This window comes from Nicotiana tabacum, chromosome 13 (genome assembly GCF_000715075.1).
Source record: "Nicotiana tabacum cultivar K326 chromosome 13, ASM71507v2, whole genome shotgun sequence".
NCBI lineage: Eukaryota > Viridiplantae > Streptophyta > Magnoliopsida > Solanales > Solanaceae > Nicotiana > Nicotiana tabacum.
Window position 1 is genome coordinate 10873049 of NC_134092.1, and position 12798 is coordinate 10885846.

Consider the following 12798-nt stretch of genomic DNA (forward strand, 5'->3'; position numbering starts at 1 on the left):
CTATTATGGGGAACCTTTCTATTATTGGTTATTTTCTTCAAACTTAATGTAAACAATAATGATAAGAATTCAATAAAGACAATAGCAACAAATATCCAAATTAATTAACTATGCAATTAGCAGGAAATAAAAAATAATTTCCTTCAACTCTGTCTACACTTAACCTATAGTTTTCCCGTATTTATTCAACCCCACTGAACACTGAGTAGATGACTTTCACTACCTAACTAGTAGCTAAGAACAATAACAAAACAGAAGGAAAAAAAAAAAAAGGTAGCTACCATATGCTTCAAAAAAATGAAGCCACCTCCATCTTCTTCTCCTTTTTCCTCTTCTTTTCTGAGAAAAGCTCGTCTTTCTCCCTTTCTTTTAATATTTCTACCCTTCATTGTTCTTATCATTATTCTGTATAGTGAAGAATTCAACTGCATTTTTAGCCAGCTTGACCCCAGAGTTTCCAGCCAACAACACAATTCTATCACAAGAAATATTAGTGAGTAATACTAATGAACTTGCACTTTTTTCTTTCTGTTTTATTTATTTATTTTTGGGAAGAATTATCATGCATGTTTGTCCAAGAGAAAAAAACATGTTTGTCTTCTTGCTGTTTTTGTTTGGTTGCTCCAAACATGAAAATATAACAAACCAATCAAAACATAAAATACATTCTCTCACACTAAATTTCAAAATTAATGTTCTTTCGTGGTAGAGTCGAGTCCAGGATCTAGAGTCAGGGAGTTCATAAATGAGCATGATCATATTATATATCTATCCAAAGTTCGAGTTGAAAGCACATGGTTCAATTGAACCCAATGCACATCCATCCTAAATTTGCCTCCGTTTGCGGATATCCGATAACAAGAATTAATTTCATTCATGCTTGCATCATCGTAGGCTGCCTACATCATATTCCTTTAGGGTGCGGCCCTTCTTTGGATCCTGTGTGAACGCGGGATGATTCGTGCACCGAACGGACTTTTTTTTAACTATCTTAAAACTACATTCGAACACTGACAAAATAACAAAATAAAATTAGCTTTTTTTTTTCTCAGACTAAACATACATCAGTTATTTAATTTGCATGAATGAAGTAGGAGTGAAATTGACTGTATTTTTGAATTGTGTTGGTAGAGAAGAACAAACAAAAGTTACCATTTGCAATAGGAGAGACAGAGGAAGGATGCGATGTGTTCAATGGGAAATGGGTTTGGGACGAGAGTCGGCCTTTGTACGAAGAATCAGAGTGTCCGTACATACAACCACAGTTGACTTGCCAAGAACATGGCCGGCCAGATAAAAACTATCAACATTGGAGATGGCAACCTCACGGTTGCTCACTTCCGAGGTAACATTCTTTTATACTGTCAGTATATAAAAGTTAAACTTTTATGTACGACTGATCACTAATATATTATAAGTCTATTAGAATAAGATGTCAACTTTGATAACAAATACAAACTCACACCACCCTTTCCAAACTAACATTTGTTCCATAAACACATGATCGAGTAATCCAACCCGTAGGATTTTCTTTTCCTCTATCCGTTCTTATTTCTGTATTTTAATATTGCTACATGTAATATCCAATTAACATATTTAATTTTCAATTAAGACGCTTTTGCTAACTTGAAATGGCAGTTTCAATGCAACATTAATACTAGAAACTCTTCGGGGGAAGAAGATGTTGTTCGTGGGCGATTCCTTGAATAGAGGACAGTTTGTTTCTTTGGTTTGTCTTGTCCATAGACTCATACCCGAGAATGCTAAATCCATGGAAACTGTTGGTAATTTCGACATTTTCACCATTAAGGTGATCATCTCTAGCAATTTTTGAGCTTACACATTACAAATTCTATTAATTTGTACATTGATATAATACACAAATGTAAGTTGGTTTGAATTTGAATTTCCAGGATTATAATGCAACTATAGAATTCTACTGGGCACCATTTTTGCTGGAATCAAATTCTGATGATGCAGTCAAACATAGGATCGAGGAAAGAGTTGTTCGAAAAGGTTCAATAAACGCACATGGAAAATATTGGAAAGGGGCTGACATAATTGTGTTCAATACATATCTTTGGTGGATGAGGGGCCTCCATTTTAATATTTTGTAATTTCCTTTCCTCTTTCTTGTTTTTCATTTATAAGTTTTAACTTTTATATACTAACAATGCGTAATAATATTTACACTGTGATCAGGTCACCTAAAAGATAACTACAAGTTACTGTCCATGACATACTACGTACTAACATATATGAAATGAAAATTGATACAGGCAAGGGTCATTCGACGATGAAGTGAAAGATATAGTGGAAGTTTCCACAGAGGAGGCATATCGAATGGCAATGAAGAGTATGTTAAAATGGATTAAAAAGAATATGGATCCAACGAAAACCAGAGTCTTTTTCACTAGCATGTCACCTTCTCATGAAAAGTGAGTAAAAAATTAACCTTTCCAAATTCTATGCTTTTTAATGTGTTTAAATAACATTTGATAATTTAGGTGTCTATTCTTTGTTTGGCAGGAGCATAGAATGGGGAGGAGAACCAAAAAAGAACTGTTACAACGAGACTAAAATGATAGAGGATCCAAATTACTGGGGAACAGATAGTAGAAAAAGCATAATGCAAGTGATTGGAAAAGAATTTAGTAAATCAAAAGTGGCCATCTTATTTCTCAATATCACACAACTCTCAAGTTACAGAAAAGACGCGCATACAACAATTTACAAGAAACAATGGAGTCCATTAACACCAGAACAACTAGCAAATCCGTTTAGCTACGCTGATTGTGTTCATTGGTGTTTGCCTGGACTTCAAGATACTTGGAATGAACTTTTATTCACCAAACTTTTCTATCCTTGAGATTTTATGGATGATTTTAGGCTCTCGTATTATATAATGTTTTCAATTATCCTCTTTGATAGTCGGATAGAGTAAGAAAATAACTAAAGGGAAACGAGTAGTTGCAATAAGGAAGGGGTATAGAGTTTATTGCACAAAGAAAGAATTTGTGTCAATATTTTTTCCCAGAATTGTGTCAAATCTGTTTTTGCCCAGAATAGGGACAAGAAACTGTACACCTTTTTTTTTTCTTTTTAGGCAGAATAGCCCAAATAACACTTATACTTGAGCCACTTTGTCATGCCGATCCCCAAACTTAACAATTTGCCAATTGAACACTTACACTCCTTCAAATCGTGTATAATAAACGCTTATGACACGAGGCTGATCCTATGTGTCATATTTGGCTTTAGTGCGTGATTCACTCGCCTATAAGGGGCGTGAGGGCAGTTAAAATGTGGCGGGCGTGAGGGCAGTTAAAATGTGGCCTATTTAACAGTAATCTTCTTCTTTCTACCTTATTCTCCATTGTTGAACATTATAGAAGAAGCTAATTTCTATCCAAATCTGTTGCCTTCTTCTTTCTCGTGGTAGCTTCAACAATGAAAAATATAATTTTTTTTGTTGGGATTCTTCATTGCCCATCAATTTGTGCCATCTCCTTTTCTTTTTAAAGTCGATTTTTGTTTTCTTCTCCGGCAAGAAATAAGCTATGGTCAAAATTGAATTTCTGTTTTAGTTTTCGAGAGTCTGAATTGGTGATCTATATTTTTCGGAGTCGATTCGGCATTGAAATTGCAGAAATTAGGACTATCGCCTCCCACGTTTCTGCTTTTTAGTACCACGTCCTTGGCTGCATCGCAGAATTTGCAGTCCCTGTTTTCTACCTCTCAGCACACCACTCTGCTTACAAAACTCCACTCAATTCTTTTGTTTTGTTCCCTCAAGGTTTAATTTCATGGCTAAACTATGTTACCTTCACATTCTCTTTTCCTTTATCTTCCTCCTTTTCTGTAACGGCTCCTTAGCGGACTATCTCATCGGCGTGAACTACGGAACCGTCACCGACAACCTCCCGCCGCCGACCCAAGTCACCGCCTTCATCAGGGACGAAACCACCATTAACAAAATCAAAGTCTTCGACGCAAACCTAGAAATCATCCACGCATTCGCTAACACCGGCATTTGGCTCACAATCACGGTTCCAAACGGCAACATTTTATCAGTTTCTAAATCCGCTGGTGCAACAACATGGGTCAATGAAAATCCCCGCAACGATGACGGAGAACAGAGGAGAGACAATACTTTCTAAGCCCTAACTAAGCGGGTAAGTATAAAATGAGGAAAAAATTTGAGTTTTGGGGGTAATATCATTTCCCGTTTTAGTTTTCCATGTGGACATAATAAATGACATGGAGCCTACGTGTTTTAATTTTCTTGACGTGACATCCTACGTGTAGGGGATTGTATTACACGCACTGGCAACCTCCTGTCATAAGCGTTTATTATACACAGTTTGAAGGAGTGTAAGTGTTCAATTGATAAATTATTAAGTTTGGGGACCGGCATGACAAAGTGGCACAAGTATAGGTGTCATTTAGGCCATTCTGCCTTTCTTTTATATATTTGAAGGCCTCGTATGCATACATATACTGTTGTTTTGAATAAAATTTTATGGGTGATCATTTAACTTTGTGTTCATTGCACAAAATTACTTTTCTTTTTTTGTGTTACGTAAAGATCATTCAACTTTGTGTTCATTACCCAAAAGCCACTTTTCTTTCTTTTGTTACACAAAAATTATTTTACTTTGCTCTATTTATCACAAAAGTCACCTTGACCAGATGTTATAATACTTTTACTTGAAAAGTTTATTATATCCCCGACATTATAAATCCTCTAATTTATGCAATACCGCTATATTATATACTATATAATATATTTTTACCTAGGTATTTTACTTATAATTAAAATAACTTTAAATTATTTTATTTATTATTTTTATAATATATCGTACATTTAATTTTTTCATGGCACTCAATTTGTTTAATCATATTCAAACATGAACATATTTTAAATATAAAAATGATAAAAAAAATATTTAATTTTTAATATTTATTTAAAATAATAGAAACAGATTTGTTTAACAAATCATAGTTATTTTATAGTCAATAGAAATTTTTAAAGAAGTTTCAATGATATTTTTGTTTAATATTAAGTTTTTAAAGCTTTATATGTTAATATTATTTATTTGAAAGTATTAATCGGATGTGTTATTTTGTTAAATGTGGATATTTTATTTACGGCGAAGGTCCAAATATACCCTTGTACTTTCAAAAATGGTTTAAGAATATCCCTCGTTATACTATTGAGTTATTTATACCCCTATAGTCATACTTTGGGTTCAAATATACCCCTCATTTAAACGGAGGGACACATGTCATCGTCCTATTGTCCAATTCTAAATATCTCCTAATTAATTAAAAAGACCCATTACCCATACCAGAAAAGTAATTTTCTAAAGCAATTATTTTTTGTAAAAACTGAAAAAAAAAACTGAATTTTTTAATACTAAAAACTGATAAAAACGAAAATATTTTTTTTTCCAGGTTTTACAAAAAAACTGTTTTAAAATAAAACTGAAAAATATTTTCTAAAATAATATTTTTGTAAAAACTGGGGAAAAAAACTGAAAAGCAATTAAAATCTAGAAAAAACTGAAATATTTTTACCTAAAAACTGAAAAAAGAAAATATTTATTTTTTCAGTTTTTACAAAAATATTACTTTAGAAAATTATTTTTCAGTTTTATTTTTAGTTTTTACAAAATAAATTACTTTAGAAATTATTTTTCAGCTTTTTTAAAGGAATTTTTTTTTCTAAAAACTGGAAAAAAATATTTTTGATTTTTTTAGTTTTTAGTAAAAAAGCATTCAGTTTTGTTTTTCAGTTTTTACAAAAACAGTACTTTATAAAATTGCTTTTCAGTTTGGTTTTCCAGTTTTTACAAAAATATTATTTTAGAAAATATTTTTCAATTTTTTTTAAAGCAGTTTTTTTTTTCGTAAAAAAAATATTTTCGTTTTTTTCAGTTTTTAGTAAAAAAACATTTCAGTTTTTTCGAGTTTGTACAAAAAATAAATTGCTTTAGAAATTAAATTGCTTTTCGGGTATGGGTAATGGGTCTTTTTAATTAATTAGGAGATATTTAGAATTTTCCTTCCTGAGCCGATGGTCTATTAGAAGCAGCCTCTCTACCTGCATTAGCTAGGGGTAAGGTCTGCGTACAAACTATCTTCCTCAGACCCTACATGTTGGGATTAAACTGGGTTAGTTGTTGTTGTAGTTGTTGTTAGGAGATATTTAGAATTGGCCAACAGGACGATGACATGTGTCTCTCCGTTTAAATGAGGGGTATATTTGAACCAACAGTATGACTGTAGGGGTATAGATAACCCAATAGTATAACGAGAGGTATTCTTAGACTATTTTCGAAAGTACAAGGGTATATTTGGCCCTTTGCCGTTTTATTTATTAAATTAATGGGTATGGCTTGGCTGATAAATCAATGAGCTTTGACTTTTTAATTTTTATTACATATTTTATTAAGCATGATTAAGAATAAGGAATTGAGATTTATTCAAGATAATGTTACTGACAAATTTAATAATGCTAGTTATATATCTTGAAAATTAATATTAAGAAAAAAATAAATGTATGAATATATTATAAAAATAATAAATAAAATAATATTTTGTTATTTTAATTATAAGTAAAATACCTGGGTAAAAGTATACTATATACCATACAATATAAAAGGTATTACATAAATGGGACAATTATTAATGTCAAGGGCATAACAGACTTTTCAGCTGAAATGTTTGTAAAATCTGGTCAAAGTGATTATTGTGATAACTAGAGCATAGTAAAATAAATTTTGTGATACAAAAGAAAGAAAGTGACTTTTGGGTAATTAACACAAAGGTGAATGACTTTTACGTAACAAAAAAATGACTTTTGGATAATAAACACAAAGTTGAATGACCACCCATAAAATTTACTCTGTTGTTTCTCATATTCAATTTTGAAAAATTGCAGGTTTAGATTGGAACATAACTCTTTTTCGTACATGTATTGCTTTTCTATACCTGTAGTACTAGTGTATTCTGTAGTTCCCATTTCTTAGATTTCTATCTGTTGCTTCTTTTGCTTCGTTAATCTTTTTTTTGGTTGTGGTTACTACTTCTCTTTATATGGATTCTCCTTTGCCGTATTTCCTTATCTAAATTGCTGTAGTTATGATTTTCTTGAGTCAAGGGTCTATCGAAAACAATCTCTCTATCTTCACAGTTCACAATGTAAGGGTAAGATATGTGTATACATTACCCTACTCAAACTCAACTTGTGGGATTATACTGGATATGTTGTTATTATTATTATTATTATTATTATTATTATTATTATTATTATTATTATTATTGTTGTTATTGTTGTTGTTGTTGTTGCTTGTTATTGTTATTTTAAAGCCATCATGCCTCTTGATCTAAAAAAGAAGAAGTCAAATGCCACAAAATGAAAAGATCTTCTGAGTTGGAACCCGTCATTTTATTTGCCCCCCAACTAGAAAACATAAATTGAAGCTTATTGGAAATTCATTCATCGATATCTTTGAAGTAAAATTCCATATGAATTGAAACATTAAATTCCAAGGTTTTTGGATACAATAAATGTCCCAGACGGCATGTCACATGGGTTCCTACAAAAACAACTGTGCCAAAAGTTCAAGCATAACATGTTCTACTCGTATTTTCTATCCTTTGTTCTTTTCATTGCTTTACTTATTCTTTTTCCTTAGGGATCGTTTGGTAGGGTGTTGTGATGATCTAAAAGGTCATTTTTAAATTTAATAATTAATTCTGTGTTCTAAGACCTCGAGAAGCACTATTCATCATTCCTCAACTTGCATGCGCAGTCCGTATAATTTTCCGGAAAGTTTTTATATGAAAAATTGATTAAAATGAGAAATAGAGCCTTAAAACTCATCTGAGTTGACTTTGGTCAACATTTTGAGCAAACGGACTCGGATCGGTATTTTGACAGTCCCGGTAGGTCCGTATCGTGATTTGGGACTTGGATGGATGGCCGAAATTTAATTCGTAGGTCCCTAGCTCGAGTTATCACATGTTATCGAACTTTTTAAGTTTAAAGGATTAATGACTTAAGAGATTTAACTAATATTTGACTTTGTTGATACAGAGTCCGTATTTTTGTTTCGGAACCCAGTATAGCCCCATTATTATATTTATAACTTGTTTGCCAAATTTGGTGAGAAACGGAGCTGGTTTGACGTGATTCGTGCGTCCAGTTGTTAAAATAGAAATTCTAAAGTTTCTTAAAAATTTCATTTGATTTGGTGTCCGATTTGTAGTTTTAGGCATTATTTTGGTGTTTTGATTGTGCGAGCAAGTTCGTATGATATTTTTGGACTTGTGTACATGTACGGTTTAGAGCCCCAAGGGCTCGGGTGAGTTTCGGATAGCCTACAGACCTTTTTAACTTTGGAAAAAAATCTGGTTTGTGAGCCGTGATATTTACCATACGCGTTCGCGAAGATAGGCACGTGATCGCGGAAGGTTAGCTCCCAGTGCATTGTGAACTCGTAGAGTTGATCGCGTCCGCGAAGAGGAAATGAGGCACAAGTTGGGGCACTCAAATTTGTTCTTCGCGTTCGCATGAAGCCGTAAGCGATCGCGAAGGTCTACGGGGTTATGCTTCGCGTTTACGTATGGGATGTCGTGTTTGCGTAGTGCAAATTGGCAGCCTGTGCAAATTGTGCTTCGCGATCGCGAAAAGTAAAATGGACCTGGGCAGAAATAGTTCTACGCGATCACGAACGAATTCTCGCAATCGCGATGAGTAAAAATCTGGACAATAGAACTTAAGTTCTGGTCCATTTCCTATCATTTTCGATTTTGAGCTCGGGTAAGACGATTTTTGGGCGATTTTCATGGGAAAACATTGAGGTAAGTGTGTCACGCCCCAAAACCGAGGAGCGCGACCGGCTCTCAACTGAGTGAACCCGACCGAGCAAGCCTGTTAGATTTCATTCTACCCAAATTCATCCATGAATAAAGATAATACATATTATCATTAATTAGACGAAAATGTGTTCGTGTCTACAATACCAATTCATTTCCAATAGTTTTATCATTTTTAAAGTCTCAAATGGACAAGTAATACGTCCACAACATAACATAGTTTTTCTTTCCCCAGCACCAATACACAACCCAGACTATGTCTACGGAGCCTCTATAGATAAAGAAGAGTACAATGATAGTGTCGGCAAAAAGGGCTCGGCTATACCTCAAACAGGATACACAAGTACAAAAGATTCATGACCCCGGAATAAAGTGGGGCTCACCAAGTCAATTGGGAAGAAGGTGCACTGCTATCACTGATCAATATCTCCTGCTATGGAACCACCTGCATCCATTGAAAGATGCAGCGCCCCCGGCAAAAGAGACGTTAGTACCGTCGAATAGTACTAGTATGTATAACTAAACACCCTCTCAATAGAATGATAATTAATACAAACAAGATTATCATAATATCAATGAAAGCCTTAATCAACATCAAACCTCAATTTAGGATCAAGACAGTGTTCAAATTAATTTTCATATCTCACATTGGGAGATTTTTAGTATCGATATACCATTGTCCGCAATACTAGTGTTCACAATACCAATGCCACTGTACTTTTAGCAAGGAGTCCAATCACGACCCGATCGGCTAGGCTATCTCATTAGAGAATCAACCACAATTACTATCAATACCAATACCACTGTAAATTTAGTACAGAGTCCGATCACGACCTGATCGGCTAGGCCATCTCATTAGAGACATCAACCATAATTTCTGTCAATATCAATACCACCGTAAATTTAGTACGGAGTCCGATCACGACCCGATTGGCTAGGCCATCTCATTAGAGACATCAACCACAATTACTATCATTACCAATACTACCGTAAATTTAGTACGGAGTCTGACGGCTAGACCGTCTTATTTGAGACATCAACCTTTTTATATCAATCATCGCATTTTATATTACTTTCATATCTTTTCATTTCATTGGCGCTAATGGCCATAATTATAAGGTCATTCTTGGCACGTTGGCCATATTCAGTATTTCATGCTCACCTTATCAATCTCAAATATCATTATCATCATCAACAACAAATACAATTCAAATCAAGGTGTGTAGTACACATGTGAGCAATTTAGAGTCTAATGCACATAGAGATATTTCACAAAATTTGGCATAATAGCCTTCATTTGAACTTGACTTAAAGTCGAAACATTATTAATGCACAACCCATATTTTAACACATCCTCAATTGGTAACATAACATGAATAGAGCATTTGGGATGCTTGTTGAACATATATCTTTCAACCCAATCTTACTCGGAATAGCCAATTTCATAATGAATCACTCGGGACTTACATAATTTACATGAATATCGTGGGATTCAATTCTAAGAGAAGAATTTAGCCAACATACCTCAATTGAGCTTCCTTAAACTCTCAAACGTTCCGGAATTCTTAGCAACTTCAATCTCTAGGATGAAGACCTAGTGAGTTTCCCTTCTCAATCTTCCAAAACTTGGGCAAGAATTGAAGAACAATTATTGGAGAACACCTTCTCACTCTAGGGCACCCTCTCTCACTCTAAAATGTAAGATAATAGCTCAAAAATGATCCAAAGAGTGTATTTAACGAAATAGGGTCCGGTTTTAAAAACCCAAAAATGAAGCTCCGGAACAGGTTCTGCGGTCGCATATGCGACCGCATATCGGTCGCATAATTGGTTACAAAATAGCCAAAAGAACTGTCTATGTATGCGGTCACTATGCGGTCCGCATAACTGTTATGCGGTCGCATAATGCACCGCATAACAGTTATGCGGTCGCATAATTGACCGCATAGCTGCTTCCAGAATAGCCCTCACCTGCTCACTTCTGCGGCCATTATGCGGCCCGCAGAGTGATTATGCGGACTCATAATGGACCGCATAAATGCACATTTTCGGCAAAAAATTTCCTTTACTTTTTCGTGCATTGTTCAACACAAAAAGTTCGAGCCCGGCTCGCAAGTTCGCCGCAAAGGATTTCTATAATCCTCAAACACGTAAGCCTAGTCCGGCACCATGAAATATTATTTTCTTTGCAAATTTTACCAGGCCTTACACTTAAGTACTTCGAAATTTTTCGGGGTGTTACAAAGTGTTCCTTATCCTATATTGATTATATTCCGTGATTCCATCTTTATTTACATCATGAATCCGTGAATTTATGGAAGAAAAATCAGATTTTTATAAAATCTTCTAAAAATGTAAAATAAAGATTTGAAAGTCAATCCGATGTCGGAATTCGATAATTTTTGTATGGATGAACTCGTATCGAAACGGGTATTCGAATTTCGTGAGTTTTTTCGGGATTCGAGGTGTGGGTCTCACTGTTGATTTTTGAAATAAATTTCGGATTTTAATCCGAAAAAATTAATAAATTCATATAGAATTAATTCCTACGATTTGTATTGAATATATTGAATTGTTTATGACTAGATTTGAGGATTTCAAACACTAATTCGCGAGGCAAAGGTGTATTGAAAACTTGATTTTGGTTGCGAAGCGAGGTAAGTATCGTGGTTAACCTTGACTCAAGGGAATATAATCCTTGAATTATTTGCTATGTGAATTTCATGTGCAACGATGTATATGCAAGGTGACGAGTGCCTATACTTTGTCAATTTAATTATTTGCTTAATTATTTAAACATCTTAAATTATTTTAAGACGCGAATTAATTGTTATAATAATTGTTTCTCTCCTATTCCTTGTCAAATATTAATTCTTGAATTTCGGTAATAATTGTCACATGCTTATTTGATTTATGTGTCTTAATTGCTACTTGACATTTAGCATATTAAATATTATACTGCCTATTTTCTCCCTGATTTTTATAATTAATTGCTACTTGTCATTGTTTGTTTCATAAATGAATTATAATTATTGTATGCCTTGATGCTTAATAGTTTCTCATTGAACGTGATATTTATTGGAGTATTTTTATTACATTTAAGAGTTGTTAAAATATATGGGGGGATCGGGTTGCATGCCGCAACACAAATGAAAATAAATATATTGGGGGATCGGGTTGCACGCCGCAACAGAGTTATTTAAAATTTATATTGGGGGATCGGGTTGCACGCCGCAACTGATTTATTTAAAGTTTATATTATTGGAGCGGGTTGCACGCCGCAACGAAAATTTATTGAGGAATTATATTGTTGGGGCGGGTTGCACGCCGCAACGGAAGTTGATTGAAATAATAATTGGTTATGACTGCCGAGTTGACTTCAAATGTTAAAATGAGTTACCTGATTTATTTCTATTATTGTTATTATTATTATTATTATTATTATTATTATTATTATTATTATTATTATTATTATTATTATTATTATTATTATTATTATTATTATTATTATTATTATTGCGTACAAGTTAATGTAAGTGACCTGCCTTAGCCTCGTCACTACTTCATCGAGGTTAGGCTCTGCACTTACCAGTACATGGGGTCTGTTGTACTGATACTACATTCTGCACTTCTTGTGCAGATTTCGGAGTTGGTCCCAGCGGCGTACTGTAGATTTGCCCGGATACAACTACCAGTGTAGACTTGAGGTATAACTGTACAACGTTCGCAATTCTGAAGTCCCCTTCTATCTTATCTCAGACGTGTGTTATATTTCAAATAGCTTGAATTTTATTCAGACCTTTATTTGTATTATTCTAGAAGATCGTGCACTTGTGACTCCAAATTCAGGGATGATATTTAGATATCGCGTCTATTATGGATTATTCACTTTATTTTAGGCTTTATTTTCGC

At 33.9% G+C, this 12798-nt stretch overlaps 1 protein-coding gene across 1 annotated transcript; it reads left to right on the forward strand.

Moving 5' to 3' along the window:
* The first annotated feature begins 209 nt into the window (after positions 1–209).
* On the forward strand, positions 210–3105 carry LOC107831107 (protein trichome birefringence-like 33). Its single transcript, XM_016658837.2, has 6 exons — positions 210–493; positions 1132–1345; positions 1639–1810; positions 1914–2113; positions 2280–2438; positions 2530–3105. The coding sequence occupies exons 1-6, from the start codon at positions 298–300 to the stop codon at positions 2867–2869; spliced, it is 1281 nt and encodes a 426-aa protein (XP_016514323.1). The 5' UTR covers positions 210–297; the 3' UTR covers positions 2870–3105.
* The last annotated feature ends 9693 nt before the right edge of the window (positions 3106–12798 follow it).